At 38.6% G+C, this 22,155-nt stretch overlaps 1 protein-coding gene across 1 annotated transcript in view; it reads left to right on the forward strand.

Moving 5' to 3' along the window:
* plxna4 (plexin A4) overlaps nucleotides 1-22,155 on the forward strand; it is a 320,040-nt gene that overhangs the window by 288,213 nt on the left and 9,672 nt on the right. The window contains exons 26-29 of the mRNA XM_053508461.1: nucleotides 4,267-4,370; nucleotides 10,347-10,446; nucleotides 13,662-13,852; nucleotides 17,686-17,855. Of these exons, the coding sequence (XP_053364436.1) occupies nucleotides 4,267-4,370; nucleotides 10,347-10,446; nucleotides 13,662-13,852; nucleotides 17,686-17,855 (565 nt within the window). The remainder of the gene's footprint in view (nucleotides 1-4,266; nucleotides 4,371-10,346; nucleotides 10,447-13,661; nucleotides 13,853-17,685; nucleotides 17,856-22,155) is intronic.

The following is a 22,155-nucleotide window of genomic DNA, read 5'->3' on the forward strand; positions in this document are numbered from 1 at the left end:
ATGAATCAGAATAATCAGATCGTTGATGAGTGAGTCAAGGGCGACGGTGGCAAGGAAAAACTCCCTGAGATGTCAATAGGAAGAAACCTTGAGAGGAACCAGACTCAACAGGGAACCCATCCTCATTTGGGTGATAATAGAGATTGCTTGGCTTTCCACTGACGCAAACAAGTTTTGATCCGCCCACAACTTTTGGTTCAGCTTGGTTCGGCCCCTCGTATGCATTTTCAGGCCAAATTTCTTGCCAAATTTCTTAAAAGTTCTTAAAATTCCCAAGGCGCCCCACTGTATTTTGAAAACACAAATGAGATTAGATCTCAGAAGTCTTCTAGCATTGAGATTTACCCCTTTTTAAACCATATTTTTTTCTCGTGCTCTTTGCCTTTCTCGTTGTCGCCACATCGGATCATTCGATCCCCAGGTTAATGGCACAACCCACCCATTTCTGTAGGATTGGGACTGGCACTAATGATGCCCGTATCTACTGTTCAGTAGGTTTAATATACCCAGGTGTCCGCAGGCCCAACAATGGCAACCCTGTAGGTACTGTAGTGAGGCTCGAACCCCCAACCCTCCCATTGGCAACCTTGAGCTTCATCTCTCTGATCCTCCACTTCCCCCATTTTTAGGCGGCCAAAAATATCGAAAAAGTAATGGAATTACTCACATGGGAAATGAATCCCACCCGAGTTAGGCTTATTATTCAACTCGTCCTGTCTAAAACAGGTTTAATCCTGGCCCGAATGGTGCACAGTGTATGATGTTGTCCTGGATCATGAATCATGTCCACAGAAATGTAGAGCATGACTTTGCCACAGCCTTGCAACTTCACGGTCAGTTTGTTGTTGTTGTTTTTTTCCCTTGTAAGGTTCTTACTGCACAGAGATCAATGCCATTGACTGAAGCGACAACATTGGATGACAGGACAAAGGAAAGAGAGTCCTGCTCACTGTCTCATGGTTTTTGTTTTTTTACGGTCTTCTCGCCCACAATGCAATCTGACGTACATACAGTGGAACTTATTTTTACACTTTGATTTGACAGTTGAGAAAAAGAGATTAGTAGTTAGTAGATGGCAAAAAATTACAAGAAATTGTATTAAAAGCCTGCTGATCTGCACACTTCCATTTATCCATTCACAATTTACACAATCAGGGCAGTCCATCACAACCCAGCAGCTAGTCATTTCCTTTCCGAGGTTTTTTTTTTTTTTTTTTTTAAATCCTCGATCTCCCCGAGCTGTGTTGCATGTACTGTAAGTGGCACATTTTTATATTGGGTTATATATGAATCTTGCCGCTTATCGCACCGTGGTTGTCTAAAGTTTTTTTTGCTGTGTACTGTAGCTGTATTTGTAATCCACTGTGTAGTAACGGTACAGTTTTTAGAGTGGGAGCTTCAATAATAAGAGAGAAAAGACGGCTTTTCATTCAGGCTTTTGAATGATGCTCACATGCCAAACAGTTTCAGATGATTAGGCATGCAGGGATTTATCATGTGACAGGGATATAAGCATATTTCGAAGTTATTGAAAACAGTACTTGTTTTTTTTTAATGGTTTTTAAGAAAATGTAGACATACACAGTATATTTGAATATACTTATATTTAAGCATGTAGCTCAGGGCTAGTTAGATGATTATGGTGTCGGACTGCTGATCAGACGGTCTCCGGTTCGGACCCAAACACTGACAACCTGCCTTGAGCAAAGTCCTTCACCCCCAAATAGTCAGATGGCAACTTTATCCCTCCCTGAAGCAATGGATATCTTTCTTTTGGGTTTCAATGGCATGCCATAGAACCCTAGATGCCCACTATACCCGTATATTTAAGCAATATCACACGGGAGGGAGTGCTGTTGTGCTTGATATCTGCCCTTGAACCATGTTACTGCTGTACTGATATTTAGTACAACAGCACTCCCTTTCATGTGATATTGCCCTTATACTGTACAACAATTCGGCAGTGCGTTCAGAAAGTGTCTCCGCAGTGCCCACGTAGGAGAGAAGTAGTGCGCTCTTGTTTGGCGCCACCAGTCTGTAGTGTATATACAAGGAGTTCCTTGCTTAACATCGTATTTTTGTGTGAAAATGTTGACCAATAAAAAATGTGTTGAGTGCTAGTGGAGCACTTTTAAATATGCGGATTCAGTCCGTGGAAAATTTCAAGCTGCTTTTCTAGAGACAAGAATACGGTACCACATCGCAATACCGCGTGAGCTGTAATAAATAAATCCATGATTGAGAATAATATAAAATTTCATAAACGAATATTTTCCCACATTAGAAACACCACTTGTTTCCAAAGGATTTTGATTTATTTGTTTATTTAACCAGTTATTTTGCTTCGCCAGCATATTGTTCTATGACTGGAGGAAGTAACGGGGTGAACTTAAATGTATAACAGTACTACGCAGCCCGAAGGGTCAGGAGAATGAACCATGGAGATGGTCAACAGTCCTGAGAAACTTTATATCTACTTCATATTTCCATTTAAGAAAATCACCTAACTGCCAGGTTTTGGGGTTGAACCCCAAATAGTGTTAAATGGAAAGCTTTATAGCGTGTACAATCCCTTGATCCACACATCAAGTAGTGCCCTTGATCAGGGGTTAGGGAGAGCTCTGGGAAAGTGCTTCTGTGGTGGGATTAGTCAGGCGGCTGCTCTTTCCGCAGTACTGCAGACCGTACAGACCTACTTTCATCCAACACCTGTGATGCCGAGTGATGCATATACTGTAGTTTAAGGCCGCAGTGCTGTTGTGCTCTATTATCACTTCCTGTGGACTGGTGTATAATTGAGCATATATTTAAATACGATATGCAGAGTTACAGTACATACAAACACGGTGATGGTGAAATGTCTAGTACTTTGCTTCATGAACGTGAATATTCCTAGGAGTCATGATTATCACTGCACATTTGATTGAATTGAAAAATATGGCTTCAACATGTTTCCACCATTATTTATCAGCTTCAGAAAATATCACTGGCATACCAGAGGCACCCGAGGTGCATAAACTCTGACACAACTTCAGAAGACTGAGGTCTCAACTACAGAATCGACTGGGTTTTTTTTTTTTCTTCTCCTGGCTGTCGGTTCTTATCCATTTCCTCCCTCCTTCTGTGTGTGAACATCCAGGGTGTGTTTTGGCAGTCGGGACAATCTCCGAGCAAATTCTTTTCTCTCTCTCTATCACTCTTTCTTTATTTCAATCTCTACTCAACGTTCCATTTGTTTATTTTTTCCCTCTCCGGAGCAGCCGATTTGCATATTTATAGAGAAATGTACAGTACCGAGGAATGAGACAGTAGGAAATTTTTACTTCCCTTTCTCTCTCTCTCTCTCCTGACGATTTGGAATGCAAAGCTTCTCCTCATCACCCAGAGACATGTTTCATCATCTCGCACAGTGATTGCTGTTTTGTTTATCGAGTCACAAGCAGAGCCAGAGATAGCAGCAGTGAAGAGGGATCTCTCTCCTCCCCGGCCCAATCACACATTCATTTGTGGTATGATTCGAATCGGAAAGACGGGAACGATGACCCTTTGCCGTCTCTCGAGGCTGCAGAAGGACATATTTAGTTCATTCCGAACTGTGTTTCTCTTCTCATCACAACGTAGGTCCAGATCTAAAGCTGGCCTGCTGAAGGGCTCCCAGGGGCCGGCTGGAGCATGAGCGATACACAGAAGAGAAGCGATTTCTCTGTTTCAATAGAAATTGCTGTGGAAGTGCAATAAGAGCTTGGCAGGAGGCTTAGCGCGGGTCGATTAGAGCCGTTTGGGCTCGGGCTGCTGCAGATGAAAAAGGAAGTGGCTTTCTGTATCACTTATATATCTCTAATCACTCCCATCGATCCGGCAGCGGCGACGGCCCAAAGAGCAGAAAGCGAGATTAATTTACCTGTCTTCCACCTTCCTATTTCTTTTCCCTCTCCCTCTTCGCCTTGTTTCTTCCGTCCTCGTTCGTTCTTTCGCACTTGTTCTCCTCTCGTTGTCTCTTGACCTTGTTCCCTTCTCTCTCTATCGCTCTCTTCACACTGTTTTCCGAGAAGGAAGCCTGATCATTAAATCTTTCCCTTCCACAGAAGGAGCCTTTTTTTCTCTCTCTCTCTCTCTCTCTTTCGACTTTTGACTTTTCACAAGAAACAGCTTAAACCAAAGAATACAAGAGAATTCGCAAATAAAGTTAAGATATATACAGCTTCCTGCGGTCCTTATAAATGTTGCCTTATGTTTAAATATCGTCTTGTTTTTTTCCTCCCGCAGAGTGGCGTCAGGGCCGAGGCGTCCGGATCATCCTGCAGGACGAGGACATGACCACGAAGATCGAGAGTGACTGGAAGAGGCTCAACATGCTGTCTCATTACCAGGTTCGACCTTGAATATAACCTTCTACATTAAGCAGCATGAGTGCATGGTTTCTGTAAGCAGTACATGATTAGCACTGGGGGGAATTCTCAAATCTGATTGGTCCAGAAAGTGGTCTGTAGGAGAAGCTCTGTTGCAAGGCAAAGCATAGTTTCAGCGGGTTGCTTTTCTGCTTACCACGCTTGTAAAGAGTGCTTATTAAAGGACCCATATTTTCCCCTTTCTTTAACGAGGTCTCAGAGCTCGCCTAAGGAGTGCTCCAGATGAAATATCCCTAAGGGTATGCATCTCTTTATACTTCAAGCTCCCTTCATTTCGCTCCTCATCCGAACGCAGTGTTTTAGTGTTGATGTAAATGAGCTACAGCTGAGCTGCGCATCAAGCCAGGAGAGGGGATCTCCTTATATGAGGTCACATTAGGGGAAAGATCCAACTGGCTTGACCAATAAAAAAGAAGTAGGGAATGGTTTTCCGTCAGCAGCAGAGACGCAAACGAATGTCTAAGCATTTTCCATTGACGTCTACCATCAACAAGGTGTTTATTCTGTAATTTCAAATCATTTCCTAAAATAATTGAAAATCAGCCACATCTTACTCAAACTAAGTGACTGAGAACACATTTTTACCCGCTCTGATGTTTGATGTGGACATTATCCACGCTGACCTCACTGAGCCGAATCTACAGGCTTTTATGCGTTGCGTGGCTGCCATATGATCGCCGTATAAGCTGGTTTAAAAACACACACTGCAAATACTAGATTTTTTTTTTTAAATACTATATTTCTTGTAATTTAATCAGCACCATTTGGTAAATAGTGTATATTATACAGTATGTGGAGAGCAGTGAACATTCAGGTCCAGCTCTCTCTCTCTCTCTCTCTCTCTCTCTCTTTCTCTCTCTCTCTCTCTGTCTGTGCTTTACTTTCTTTAAAAGCTTGCCAATTGCCTGCAGTTGCTGGCTGTTGATTACAAAAGTGTATAAAATTTATACTTCATAGTGACTAAAATTGCGCATAACTCTGACAGCGCAATCGCTGTTTCCACTCAGGAAATCAACAAGAATGACATACATGGTGTGTGTGTGAGTGTGTGTTTGTGTGTTTGAGTGTGTGAGTGTGCACATGGTTTCTATTTAAAGAGCCAGACTTGGATATCAAGGCAGTATTGATTCTCAGGAAGTCTAGGCAGCCGATACAGTTTGCGCCGCTGAATTCTTGATTCTGATTGTTTTTTTAAAAATCATTTTCATGCCATCAGCTGTGACACTTTCTGCAGCCGCAAATACGATCGTTCCAATAAGTAATCGCTGCCATGGCAACAACTGACTTGTACGATGTACACTCTTTATAAATGGTGTAAAAAAAAAAAGAAAAAAAAGTGTAATCGCTGGAAGGTGTCTCCAGTTTAAGTGCTCGATAAATCTGTAGATGTTAATGTTTCCATAAAAGGAACAAACTCAGGACTTTGCATTTCTCTAATTAAGATGACAAGCTGGATTTTTAAAAATGATCAGAGAACAAAAAGACAGCATGGTGATGGAACCTTCTTGTTTTGGTAAACTTCCATGGCGTTAAATCTAACTAGAAATGGATAAAAAGTACTGGACATGGTGTTATCGAAAATTTATCGTTGATTATGTTCCTATATCAGCACTCTCATACTTCCATTAAGTTTTTAGAGCCATCTATATAAATAAAAGGAAGGTTTTGCATTTCATACATCAAAGGACCGAAAACAGTTTTAGAAGTATTTCTGTATGTCTGTCTGTCTGTTCAGCCAGATTTTGTCACAGCATCACACAAGCATTTAATGAACCTGCACGAGTCCTTCGGTATTTGCCCGAAGCTAAACCTGCCCCATAAATGAAATCAAAATGTTGTGAAGAAGGGACAGTATGATGAGAGTTTATGTGTCTGTTCACGTCACAGCATCTAGGGTTTTTTTTGGACGAATATACCATTATTTTCCTCGTGGCTACATGCGTCACTCAACAGAACCAATCAATGCGATAGTTTACCGTATAAACACAGAGGATATTTTTACTGGCATTAGTTCATATTTTCACTTTGGCTGAAATAACAGCGCTGAAGTGGTATAAGTGAATTTTAACACGACGGAATCATTTTAAGACAAAACTTCGTCTTGGGACAACTTGGGACTGACTCTAGTGTTAAATAAATCAACGAGTGACTGAACATTTAAATAAAAAGACAAGACATTTAAGCATTTAAAGCAGCATCTTGTTTTATATTCGCCCCTCTCTTTTGGTACAAGGACACCATGAAATCCTGATAGTTTACCCCCCCCACCACCCTCTCTCTCTCTCTTTCTGTCTTTCCCCTATCATTCCATTATCACAATGATGGATTTGATGCTTGCTTTCATTACTATGTGTTTTTCTCCAATGGATGTCGTTCGTCCAATTTGGGTCGCTTGAGAGATAAGAGAATGGAGCGAACCTGTTCATTTAACATTCATTGTGTTTCGATCGGATCGTCCCTTAACAACCTTGACCCTGTTCACCTCGTTGACCTTGTAATAGACTAAACAACCGAATGACTTCCTGGTCACAGAACGAGGTTCGACAGCGCCTGAGTTTGATCGACAGGTTCCATGAATAGTGCACGCAGGGGAATCGGGAAGCATGGAAAGAAAAAAAATCCATGTCCTGATGCACCATATGAAGTGCCAATCAGCTGCCTATCACACACACACACACACACACACATATATACACACTGTTTATAACATACCATCCTGTTTTTTTTATATCTGTCTGGAGGACAGGTGACAGGCACATGCTTCATTATGGTGTAAATAATTTACTAGGCTTGCCTGCTGCCCCTCAAATGAGCTTTCCAAAAAGCGAAAGAGAGACAAGGGAAGACAGAGAGAGAGACGAATGAGAGATGGAAAGATAGAGGTCCGCGACGTTCTCAAATTAAATGTCACACGGGAGGCGTGCAGGTATGCGGGTGGCGGACTGGAGGCTGGATTAGGAGGTGATTGGAATCGGAGATGAGATAATGAAGACAGAAGTTAATTTATTTTCAGATGAGGAGAGTGTTTTATCCTTCATACACACACACACACACACACACACACACACCAGACAAAATAGACTTCCAAAGCCTTTTGCTAGTCAGTGCCGCTCTCAAATTACACCTGCTACGGCATTCTCACTCATTCATTTCATCTTTTTACGTTCACCCCTCTCTAGTTAGACTCCTACACCACTAATGCAGGCAACAACATAAGCACCGATATGTGAATGAATAAATAAACCATTCATTAAATTAACTAATTCATTCGTTCTTTTATTCATCATTTCACATACAGATTTGAAACGACTTTACAGCATTACAATTTCTTTTTTTAATTTTTTCCTCCCTAAGGACTGATACTATACTAGAAGCTGCTCATTCATTCATTTATTTATTCATTATAAGCCGCTCATTTGTTCATTCACCTATCCATTCATTCGTGCATTCATTTATTCATTCACTCATACGTTCTTGTTTTTTTATTCTGTATGATCTCGAATACAATCTACTACAGTATAAGTATTTTTTCCTTTTTTTATTAATTTATTCATCGACTAATTCATTATTTCTCACTATTTACAAATAGATTTTGATAACTACACTATAACCTGCTTACTCATTCAGTTATTCATTTACTTTTCTTAACCTGAGACACATCGTTTAAGCCATTAATTCATAATTTATTCATTTGATCATTCATACATTCATTCATTTCATGGTTCTTACTTTCACCACTCTACTACATGTTACATCATTCATTTATTCATTCATTCAGCCAACCATTCTCTATCATTTATTATAAGTCACTCATTCACTTATTTAGTATTACTTTTTACTTTCACTACTCTGAACATTGACTTCTATATAAGTCATAGTTTCTTTCTTCCTTTCTTTCTTCTCTCTCTCTCTCTCTCTCTCACTCACTCACTGACGGTCATGTCTCTCCAGACGAAGGTCGATACTACTTCCAGCACAAGTTGCTCATTCCTTTTTTCCTCTTTTTTTTTCTTTCACTACTCTTCTGATGAACTTCGAACAAAACATTCTACACTTGAGCTCGTTTTACTTTCCATCCATTCAGTCATTGCTCTGTTTCATTATTTAAAGTTTCACAAATTAAGCCTTTACTGAAGACTGAAGACACAGAACTCCAATAAAACAAACTACTGTAAAGTATGTCATACTTTTCTGATTCATTTGCTCCTTCACGCTTACTTTTACTACTCTCCAGCTGGACTCTTATAATAAAACATTTTACTTTATAAGCTGGTTTTTACTCACGTTCATTTATTCACTCACTCATTTTTTCATACATTCATTCACTGTTACCTTCTGTTACCATCATACGGAGTCAGATACTACATTAAACGCCGCTTCGCAGCTACACACAGCATAAATCCTCATCTTTTTTTCCCTGCGAATAGGAATAAGAATAGCAGGGTGCCTTCAGCTCTAATTCTGTCTCTCACCAGACAGACACATCCTGCCCCGTCCAAGGCGCTGACATTAATTCTTTGATTTCCTGTCGGGAAACATCTCACTGTGTTATATAAGCTCTTGCTGACATTTTCTATATCAGTCTGAATGCTATCAGCAATCGAGAATCTCACCAAAGTGCCAGTTCACGCACTCGGACTCGCTCTCTATGTGCGATGATGGGCGTAAAAAAAGAAAAAAGGAAGACTTCACGTTCCCCCGATGATTTTTATAATAGCTTAAGATACTGATGAACTTAATAGCTGTAATTGCTTCACTATTACCAAGAAGTGGTTTTCCATTCCCGTCATGCTCCCTGTGTGGTCAGATTCACTCTCCATTCTCTCCAGACCTCGCTCTTATATTTCACATTATCTGTGTAATGAACAGCAGTTATAACTCTCTGGTTAGATTCCAGATAGATAAAATAATGCGGTAATTGTCTCCAAAGCCCTGCGCTCATGTATTCAACAGCGCCTCCAAGAAGATTCATAGACGATCCGTAGACGATCACCTTAATTAACCCTGTAAGTGTGTCAGGCGTTGGGTTGCCAGTTTGTGCTGAGACAGGGAAAACTCATCGGGATGGAAAATCCCTTGTCTTCGTGCTGATTGAATCCATTTGTCTGCTTGGTCAAGGCGCTTTCATAAAGTTGCATTGCCTGAGTGGTTATATCTGAAAATCCATTATTGAATTGGGAGCAGGAGCGTCTAGATTTCCACAAAAGCAATTTTTACGATCCAAAAAAACAAACAAACAAACAATAAGAATGGGTTGCTAGTGTACTTCCATACAGAATGAATTTAAATTCTAACTTATATTATATTATATTATATTATATTATATTATATTATATTATATTATATTATATTATATTATATTCCAGTGCTTCTCAAGAAGATGATTGATCAGAACGTGTTGATTAATTTTCCATAAAATCAGCTCTGACAGTAGTGCAGTTCCATATCCCAGGTTTGTATTAATGTGTTATCGTTTCTATAGCAACAGCTCATTCACAGGGACTTGCATCTCAGACGTACCACATAAAGTTTCTAAAAAGCGTGCCTTTTTTTTAACGAAATGATTTATAGTCGATGTGGTGGCGAAATCTGTAAGGAGATTTATTTGATGTTCTACTAGCTATTTTGGACAGTCAGAGGTAAAGAAGTAAATAGAAGCATTTCACCACAGGACGAATATTGCTTTGTTGCCATATAAGTAATGCCATGAGCAATATCAGGAAGGTCTGTTGTTGGTGCATTTTTAGCTGTAAGATAAAATATGTGTTAACGTTGGTAAATTGCTGTGGTATAACTGTGATAAAATGCTTCAGGGAGTGCTGATTAACTCCATAGCCTATAAAGCGTGTACTGTATAGTCTCTGCATGTGATTAAATGGTACAAAATTTTTTTCTGTTTGTTCTGTAATAAGTAATCATTGTTTCATACATCTGCAGGTGTCTGATAACGTACTGGTGGCCCTCGTACCGAAGCAGGTCACTGCCTACAACTCGGTCAACAACTCCACTGTCTCCAGGACATCCGCTAGCAAATACGGTAGGCACCATGCTTATAATTAAAAAAATACATGACAGACTTCTGTCTGACAGCGCATGCAAGCTTCTGCCGATGTGGGTCCCAATTTCATTGAAGGTGAGAGCAGGCATGAGAGTGAAATGAGAAGCATCACTCTGCAATATCTAGATAGAAAGGCAAGAACCTGAGAGGGCTTTACATGAAGAGAGTCGCCTTTACACAAAGGCAGACGGAGGAGGAAAATGAGTCTCTTTGCACTTGACTTCCCTGCTGAGACGTAGCCGTCCAACTCGTATCTCCCAGCGTGCTGTTGGATCCGATAAAGTAGAAGATCAAAGGCCTGGGGCAGTGCGAGCACTCTCCAACACACATCAAATAGAGCATTAACAGCGTCTCATCTCCATAGTCTTTCACCTTGGCTCCAAATTAGCCCTAAATGAAGGGAGAGAGGCTGTGTGTGTGGCAGTCACATCCCGTGGGGTGAGAAGAAAAAGTGAGAGAGTGGATGCCATACATCTTTTTAGTACCTTTTTAAAATTAATTTCAAACGAAAGGGAGCTTTCAAATGAACTTTTTTTCAAATGAGATGAACTGAAGATGCTGTTTGAACTAACGAAATACAAAAGACCAAGGTCCAAGAGAAAAGGCATGAGCTCATTACGCCTCGCTCCTTTCTGCATCCAAACTCATGCATGCAATTTACCACCGAGTGTCTGAAGGCTGAGGACTGGCATGCAGAGTGCTCTTCATTGTTGTGTCTTTGGGGATTTGTATAGTCCAAATGCCTACAACTGCACTGCAGTGTTTCACCAAGGTTAATTATTAATGTCCCTATTAGTAATCTCACCTGATTCTTACAGAGCTTATTAAAGCTTAGAGCAAGGAAAATTGCTAATTCAAACTAAAGGACTATGCTAATTTATGACACGCTATGCTATACCGTACTATAACATACCAGACTGCACCAGATCATACCAGCCCATACCATATGACACTATACTGTACCACACTATACTATACTGTACTATACTATAGCATTATGACACTATACCAAACTATACCTTACAATACTACACTATACCATACCACACTATACTATACCATCCTATACTTTACAATACTACACTATACCCTACCACACTATACTATACCATACTATACCTTACGATACTACACTATACCATACCGTGCTATATAATACTATACTTTACAATACTACATTATACCATACCACACTATACTATACCATACTATACCTTACAATACTCCCCTATACCATACCACACTATGCTTTACAATACTACACTATACCATACCACATTATACTATACCATCCTATACTTTACAATACTACACTATACCCTACCACACTATACTATACAATACTTTACCTTACAATACTACACTATACCATACCATGCTATATAATACTATACTTTACAATACTACATTATACCATACCACACTATACTATACCATACTATACCTTAAAATACTCCTCTATACCATACCACACTATGCTTTACAATACTACACTATACCATACCACACCATACTATACCATACTATACCTAACATTACTACCCTATACCATACCACACTATACTTCACAATACTACACTATATCATACCATGCTATACTATACTATACTACATTATATCATACCACACTATACCATACCGTACCGAACAATACTACACTCTGCCATATCACACTATACTATACCATACTATACCTTACAATACTACACTATTCCATACCATGCTATACAATACTATACTTTACAATACTACATTATACAGTACCATACCACACTATACTATACCATACTATACCTTACAATACTACTATATACCATACCACACTATACTTTACAATACTACACTATCTGCTTTGAGACAATGACCATTGTTAAAAGCGCTATATAAATAAACTATACCATACCATGCTAATCTATACTATACTGTACTGAACAATACTACATTATGCCATACCACACTATATTATACCATACTGTAACTTACAATACTACACTATACCATACCACACTATACTATACCATGCTTTACTTTACAATACCACACTATACTATACCATACTATACCTTACAATACTACACTATACTGTACCATACTATGCTATACCACACCATACCATAACATATCATATTATATAATACCATGAAAAATACTACACCAGATCATACTACATTCTGCCATACTATAACGTGCTATACTACACTATATTACACTATACCATACCAACCATATCATACCATAACATACCATACCATTCTATAGTGCACCCCACCATAGTATATTATACAATACTAGACCGTAACATTCCACACCACACCGTACCATAATGTACTAGACTTTACCATATTATACTATACTATAACATACATGGTCTGTGGGTTCTTGAAATGTATATTTGTTAATCTAAATTTACATTTTACAAAACAAAATGTAAAGCTTATACTTTACCATACTAGACTATTCCATTGCTCAGGAATGCTACACTGTGCAATTCTATATTATATTGTGATACTATACTATTATACTATATTGTACCATACCTCATCTTAGAATAGATTCTAAGCGAGTAAAACCTACAGATTTACAGTTTTTAGGCTGTGAGAATCCTACGCAAAATTATTAACCCTTCCCCTTATCTACATACACATCCTCTCCTTCGTTTCTGTGTCCTGATTGTCTGCCATCTTTTCTTTTTTTTCCGTTTCTTTGTCTTTTCCCTTCACTGGTCAGGAACAGTTTTGCTGTCTCGCAGCAGAATTGTTCTCTCTCAAGAGAAATTGATTTCTGCTGCATCTAACATGGTGAAAACACTATGTGTGTGTGTTTTCTTTCTTTACCACATCATGAGTTTTTTGCTGATCAGTTCCTTTCACGCTGCGTAAATATTCCCTGAGCTCCCTGCCTTTTTGTTTTGTTTTGTTTAAATGTCATGCTCGCCCCTGCCACTGGTGGAGCCATAAAACTTTCATCTGCCTCAACACCTGTTCGATTGGTCATCTGCCAGGGCGAGCACTGGAGACGTGATAAAAAATTAAGCGAGCCATACGTGCTAAAACATTAATATCCAATCTTCGACCTGGTGTGAGCAGACAGACCCGGATTCGAACCATCGAGCACACTGGTTACAAAAAAACAAAAACAAAAAAAACATGATTGCCACCTGTGATCTTTTCTATCTCACTTTTTTTTCCCTCCAGAAAACATGATCAAATACACAGGAAGCCCAGACAGCCTGCGCTCTCGTACCCCCATGATCACACCTGATCTGGAGAGTGGAGTCAAAGTTTGGCACCTGGTGAAGAACCATGAGCACGGAGACCAGAAAGAGGGCGACCGCGGCAGCAAGATGGTCTCTGAGATTTACCTGACCAGACTGCTGGCTACTAAGGTGAGCTTGCTGGAGCTGGAGAATGCAATGTTCTTGTTTAAAACTGAATATTTTCTCATAAACGGATACTTATTCGCTCATCATTTTCGTTAATGATCACCATTTAAGCTATTACGTACTGAACAAACACAGTAGCAATATATTAGTAAGGGATGAAATGGAACGCTGTGCTTCAATCAGCCTCAGCTGGAGCAATGTGGAGCATTTAGATTGGATCATTTGCGAACTATAATTTGTGCCGATTTGTTATTTATAGTTATACAACCTGCGTCACAATTAACAGCATAATAATTAATCATAAAATAACACACTGTGGTACGTTTGTAAACAGCAGATTGAACCAGGAACATTTATCTCACAGGGCAATCTGTAAGATCTGAGCATTGATCTACTGTAGCAGGGCTTTAACATTAAAACATGAATATATGTTTTTTTTTGCTCTATAGTATAATTTCTTTCTGTTAACAAATGTCCTTAGATCCTGAGAAGTGAAGCTGGGTCTGATTTCTTTGTAGGGCAGACTGTAGATTCATGCATAGAATTTAATCCGTATTAAAATCATTTTTATTTCCAACACTTATGATTGATTGAATCCAAAACAAGCAGAAATATTTCTTGCTATAAAAAAAATCTCTTTATATGTACATTGGAATGTGTGTGTGTGTGTGTGTGTGTGTGTGTGTGTGGCTCCATCATCCGTCATTCTGGTGTTTTGTGTGCCAATAAGCACCTACGAGCAGCTCGAACACATCTAACACATACATTTCTATGAATGCCAGACAAATCACTAGCGCCTGGCTGATTCCGTGCCCAGTGTGTAGGCCGTGTGTCATCACTCAGATGGATTGTTTTTTGTTTAATAACAAGTTTATTATGCCGCCAGTTCTCTCAGGGAAAAATGATCGGTATGGCAGCGCTGTAATTGACTGTTTCCTTTTTCACTCCTGCAGTAAACACCTTCAATCTTCCATGAGCACTTCTTATTCGCTTCCTTACCATCTCTGTATTCAAATGAAAGAGCGTCAATGGTTAATATCGCTCTCTTAAGACTCTTTTTTTTTTATTCCCTCCCTACGTGTTTAATCCGTCCACCACTGTGAGTGTCCCCCATTTTTCTTTCTCCTTTTCACTTCACTGTATGATTTTAATCCTTGTAATTGAAAAAAAGAGAGAAAAGAAAGAAATACCCACCAGGTTGCTTTTTCACGGCCACCTGTTCAGCCTTGATTAGCAGGCTCTTTTTGAAAGTGTGCACATCTTTAAAGTGGCAGTAAATAGCCGCCCTGGTTCCCCATCGAGTAATGATGATGTCAGTCGTCAAAAAAAAAAAAAAAAAGGGGCACGACGTCTGTCAGAACCCTTAATGTGGCAAGAGGGAAATAAGTATATTCGTCTTCGTGGGGAAAAGATAAGCTGGCAGGAATGTGGGACACAGCAGAATTACTGCTCAGATTGTCAGCTAACAGGGTTTTTTTGGCTTAGTCCCGGTCCCCTCTCAAGCAAAATAGGATTTTTGGTACTCATACACTAAGCTTTCTGATTTCCTCTCTTTTTCACTTTCACTATCAACCCTCCCATTTCCACCCTCTCTTTTTTTTTCTCTAGATCTCTCTGGTTTTCCTCTCTTTCGCTGCTTCACATCCTATCAGTTCACATAAGTGGATTAGATTCCATCTACTTCAGCGTGTCTTTAAAGTTGACAACGTTAAATGAAATTACAGGTCATCGGTGCGCCGTGGGCTGTAATCCAGCTGCATAAAGAGACTTAGGCAGATTTGCCACCTGTTCCCAGATGGTGTTAAACATAATTTGTGGGGAAAAAAGTGATTTTACAGTCATAGCGTTGTGGATGCTGGTAAATCTGGATACACTTAACATCAATGTGTTTAGCAATAACAATATAAAGAACAACTGTAGTTAATCCCGTGAAGCCAGAATTATTAATTATTTATGAATGTGAATTTATCGTATCGAGTCTTTTTTATACTGTATACTGTATTGTCAGATTACATGATGTTTTATAATATTCGTCAGTTAAAAGATTTGGTAAACCACCCTGTGAATTGGTCTGATCTCACAAAAAAAGTATAATAATCGTATAATAAAGTCAGTGGCTTTAGTGTCAACAGATTTATGACTGATCCGTAAAAAAGTTTCCTATGAATTTTGTGTTTGTAATTCATTATTAATTGGGCTACAGTGGTATGTAGTTACATGCCTAACACTATTATAATAATATTTTGCATAACACTGTCTAATATCTTTTTATTTTAATATTTTTTTTTTTTTTTAAACATTATACGTAGTGTTTGTCACCAGAAAGTAGGTCAGTGCGATCGGTACAGTACAATCATTGAAGCACTTTCAGCAAGAGAACACATCTGACAACGTTATGTCATCTTAAACAACACACTGTCTCCTTAGAAACCGCCTCATTCTGAATCACCTTCCGTGTTGTTCTGTTCACAGCTAACACTAGCTACAACAGCTAACTAGCGCATAACGAAGGACTGAATCCCAAATCCCTCTCTAACCACCGATCAAGGGCATTACTTGTTATGTGGAATAAGTGATTGTACACTATATACAGCACACTAGTTTTTCATTTAACACTATTTGGGATTCAACCACAAAATCTGGAAGTTATCTGATATTATAAAGTGGAATAAGTGAAAATATAAAGTAAATCTTATATGTTTCTCATATGTATTGGTTTATTCGCCTCACCCTTTGGCTATGTATTAAAGAATTTAAACTACTTTCACTAAGTGTCAGTCGCCAGCTCTGACAGTCGCGATTAGCCAATGCTAAACACATCGTAAATAGTCAGTGGTATTAGTGTTAATCGTTTTAATTTATTGGCTGATCAGTATAAAACACTTTATTATATCTGTTTTTTGTTTTTTTTTAAAGTAACACGTTTCTCATGAATCCTATGTTTATAATTCATTTTAATTAGTCTGCAATGGTATATAGTTACACGTGTAAAAGCATTTCAAAATATTTTTTTGTTTTCAAACATTATACAACAATTAGGATTTAATGATTAAGTATATTTCTTTACATAGTAAAGAATTTAAAACTACTCTGACCCCTGTTAATTACACTACCAGCTTCGGAAGGATGTGTGGTGGGTGGAGCAAAACAAATGGTTAAATAAACAAATAAATCATAACCTGCTTGTGGAACAGTTGTATACAGGAAGAGCAGTTTCGCACTCAAAGCAGTGCTGCATTAATATCCTAAAAGCTACGGCCGCGTTGTAGCCGTGCTGATGTTCAGCACAACAGCACAAAGTCTTGTCTGATATTAATTAATTATAGGCAGCTTGTGATCCAGTGTTACAATGTACTATAAAAATGCACTAGACACTGTAATGTTTCCATAACATAGCATTATGTTGCCATAGAATGGCAGAGTATTGTCATAACAGGCCTTAAGACAGGCTTATGCAAGGTATTGTGTAGACTCCAGATGTCATCATGCATTATACTGTATGTAAGGCTTTTGTTATGTGTTGTGAGTGCAAGAGTCTTAAAATGTGCTTGATATCATCAAAGCGATAAAGCGTTTTATGGAAGAAAATGATTAAAACGTTTTCAATGCAAAAATAATTTATTTAAGAAAAGGTTGTTGTTTTTAATTTGGTTTTGAGGAAGTTGGGATTTATCACCAGTCTTGTCAGGATAAAAATCTGCTGCTCCAGTGTATTAGACGATAATTCATTAAAACAGAGAAAGATTAAATCTATATGAATAAATAAATAAATGAGTAAGCTTATGATTAAACACAAGTGCATGGATTTAATCATCCCGCTCTTTATGGCTTCACAGGGCACGCTGCAGAAGTTTGTAGACGACCTGTTCGAGACTATCTTCAGCACAGCGCATCGAGGAAGCGCCCTCCCGCTCGCCATCAAGTACATGTTCGACTTCCTGGACGAGCAAGCCGACAAGCACGGCATCCACGACCCTCACGTCCGGCACACATGGAAGAGCAACTGGTCAGAGTCCGCACATGAACAGCACATTCACACACAAACACATGCATTCATTTTATATTTAATGCATTTATCCAGAGTGACTTACATTTTTATCTCATTACACATCTGAGCAGTTGAGGGTTAACAGTGGCAACTTGGTGGTTGTGGGGTTTAACCCTTGGATCTGCCTTAAACACTGAGCTCAACACTGGCCCCCATTTTATTAAGGTACATTCTGTCCCTAAAACAATGATTCTCAACAACACAAGTTTAAGTGTCGCTATGGCGACGCGGGAGCAGCAGATCAATAAGGTCTGGTTGGAAATTAATTTCACACTGTCAATTAAGTGAAGTGTGAGCAAAGAGATAGAGAATTGGCTGGATGAATAGATAGATCGATAAACAGACAGACAGACAGATAAAGAAGGAATAGGGTAAGAATAATCCTTCTTTAACCTTTACCCTTTCATCACGCATCAGGACTATCAGGACCATCATAGTTAAAAAAATTGAAGCATGGTCAAGTCTATTTATTCCATTTTTATGGCCCTTATTTTCCCCCTGTCTCTTTTTCATTTCCTCATTCGTAAGCGTCCTAAATGTGTCTACATTAGACTTTAATGGAATTTTTGCGAGAAAAAAAAATATATATCCAAACGATGAATGTTCACTTTTTAATGATTATTATTTTTTTTACAAACACCCATCGTGCGCATCAGCCTAATTCTCCTGCTGCGTCATTGCTTTTTTTTATCATGCGTTCGAGCGTGTCTCTTTACTAAGACCGATATTCTTGTCGTGCAATTTTTATTTTATTTTTTTGCTGACATCTAATGTCTTTCACAGTAGGAGGAGAAACAAACTCCATCTTTAGCTACTGTGAAACAACAGACTCAGCCTGTTTTCATCTTTAGAGTGAAATATTCTGCTGTCTTGCAGCCCATTAAAGAAAACATTGCATACCCCCCCCCCGCCCAAAAGAAAACGCTAACATGACTAACAGTCAGTGCCAGCTTGTTAGCTCGTACAAGCTAAATTATGCTTCATTTTTCCCTAATTAATAAATGTGATATATTTCTTTTGGTTTTGCCTATGGGTTAGACCGGCTCTAACCGGTTGGACGTCTGCTGCAGTCGGATATCCTGCTGGCATGAAAGAGCAAAATTATATTAAACAAGATTGTAACAATTATACTGTGTAAAATTTAACTCCAGGTAATGGGCTATTACACCATAATAATAGCCTATAGTACTCTCTTAGCAACTGGGTGCAAAAGTTTGCACATCCCAATGGATTTTGACTGGATGGATAATATACGTACATGGAGTTTATTTTTAACATGAAATATTCTTATGAACAGAGATACAGTAGATGTGTACAGGTTTTTTCCTTCCCATTCAAAAACGGTCTATTTACAGTACAAGTATAATACACTACAGGTCAGTGCAAAGGTTTGTGCACCCGAAAGGATTCATTAATTTATTTATTACTTATTAATAGGAATAGAAGTGCATGGGTGCCATTTTTTTTTTATACTAAAACTTGTTAGGGTGTGCAAACCTTTGCACTTTAAAGTATAGAACTCTACAGATTAAGGAAAGTTAAAAATAAACCATATGACCTGTATATTTTGCATATATGTACATTCGCACTTGCCTATAATGTACTTAAGAGTGCAAAGGTTTGTACACCCCAGTTGTGACTGAATTTAATATTTTTTTATTTAAAAATTTAATGTTATAAGCACACTGCATATATCTGTCCCATACTTGCAGTACATTCAAAATCCTCTGGGGTGCCAAAACTTTTAGACATGGATACTATACTTGGAGTAGATACATACTGTAGTACTATACTTAAGAATGCAAAAGTTTGTGCACCTCAGTGGATTATGGGTTGTGCTGTATGTGTGTGCAAGTACAGTATTCTACAGGTGAGTGCAAAAGTTTGTGCACCCTTGAAATTTTTTAAAATTTACAATATGTGCATGCTAGATTTTATCTTAAAAAAAAATTTTTTTTTAACTCTTTCTGGTTGCATTCATGGGTATAGTACTTAAAAGTTAAGTGCAAAAGTTTGTACACCACAGACAAACATTTGGAAAGACAAGAAAATGTGTTTCCCTTTTAAGAATGTTTTAAGTAAAATTAAAAGTAAAGAAAATGTGCCTTTATGTTGTGCATACATAATGCAAAAATTCCAAAGAAGCAGAATTTTAGTTTGAATGTGTGCGCATGTGCATACCGCTGTGTGTCCCATTCAGGATGTGCACCCAGTCTAACAGGCCCCAACAGGATCCACAGCGACCCTGACCAGAACAAAGCTCTCGCTCACTGAGAAAATGAAAAATGCACGATTAAGAGACATCTGTGGAATCGTACACAATAAATGTCAATGCTATAAATAAAATGAACAAAAATGTCACCTTCAAGTTTTAAAAACATTTGCGCAGCCACATGGTGGACCTGCATGACAACCTGAGTAGCCCATGCCACTGAGTTCAATTCTTCTGTCAAATATTCAAAATAAATGGGGGTCACGAACATTTGGAACAGTTTAAAGTTAACAATGATTATAATTTCAGTGATCAAGTTTGTTTTATTTAGAATAATCCAGAATTCACTTTTTCATTCAGCTTTTGTAATGATGTTGTAGACATGGGTATGAGAATTTCTCTCTCTCCCTCTGCTGCACTTCACACCGCATCCACTTTACTGCAGTGTCCTTTCTTATTCCCCTTGTTCTTTTACCCTTTTTTATTTTTTTGTTGCCTATGACAAAAAAAAATAACAGTGCTGCCTGGAAAATTAATGAGCACACTGCAAACAGTGCGAACACTGACCCCCACCTCTTCCATCCCACACAAACACATACACGCACACAAACGCACACACACTGTCACACCTACCTGGATCATTTCCATTCACTCTAGTGCAAATAGGCCGGGGAATAAAGCAAGCATGTATATGTTTATTGCTTTAGACAGGCACAAAAGGTGCAGGGCAGCCAGCAGATACAAACAAGCCAATATGATTCACGTCAGCAAAGTGCTCTCACCCAGGAGCGCATCCTCGCCTTCAGGAACAGCAGGCCCCTGCTTCCCCTATTTATACTCACACTTTTTCTCTTTTTTTCCATTTGTTTGTTTTATTCGACGGAGCAGGCAGGTATACAGAGCAGCAGCTTGTCTCTGCTGTATCACAGCCACCTTTCACAGCTTTATGTTGAACATTAAACCCTCAGTAGTTTAAACCTGTGTACTCAGGTTCAGCTTGTGACTTAGTGATCTAAGTGATCTAAGTCTGTTCAGGTTTAATCCCCTGCAGCTAGACTAGGTTTATACCTAATGCCCAACTGTGACACCATTAACATGCGGTATGCATGATTTTCATCCACTAGATGTCACTAAAAGCTAGAACTTTTCTATTTATCTATTAAAGTTTCATCTCGGTGCTCCCCAGTCTGGCACATAGAAAGCAGTCTAGCTGATGCAAATTAAAAAGAGCACTTAAGAGCACGCTGAAAAGCTTGACTTGTCCTCCATCTTTCTGAAATTGGCTTTCAAACCCCGCCGTCAGCTGCTGTAGACAAGGCGCGCTTTGTCTTCATGATAATTGGTGTGTTGGCTCGCCTTCCAGGATTAGCATTAGTTTTATACCTTTGACCATAAATCAGAGGATTTAAGAGCTAGTAGTAGTGCTGATCTCCAGTAAAAGTTGATGTATGATAATGACTGATAACGTCATGCGTGCACACAGCAGGAGGTTTTTGTTAGAATAATGAGAGTGGCTCACTATAACCACATAAATCTTACTGTATGTACTTACTTATGTTTTGCTGATGTAATGGTATAAATGCACAGTAGTGACTAAATAAAATGAATAGAATTAAGAAAAACTATTTAATCAGCAGGGATATTAAGAGATTAGCCATCAATGTTTAACATTTTCTATATTGATCTCTTTGATTCTTTAACATTTGAGTCTTTACGGAAGTTTTGTTCCATGTCACATTTCCTTCTCTGTAGATTTAGAAATGCTACGAACATTGACATATACTGTACCTTTAATGCTAACTTTATTTCCACATCTGAAATGTGGTTACCCGCCCCAACTGCAATCTGTAACTGAGTATTTCCTGCCACCCAGTGGACGCATGAATAAATCATAAAACCCCATAAAGCCTTAATAGATGGATTACATAATATTTAGCAATTTTTATTTTGAACACCTTTGTGATTTAAAAAAAAAAAGAAAAAAATGCACAAAATATTCTTTATCAATTTCCAATACTTATTGTTTTAATTGAAAAGAAAAGTTTT

Source organism: Clarias gariepinus, chromosome 12 (assembly GCF_024256425.1).
Source record: "Clarias gariepinus isolate MV-2021 ecotype Netherlands chromosome 12, CGAR_prim_01v2, whole genome shotgun sequence".
Taxonomy (NCBI): Eukaryota; Metazoa; Chordata; class Actinopteri; order Siluriformes; family Clariidae; genus Clarias; species Clarias gariepinus.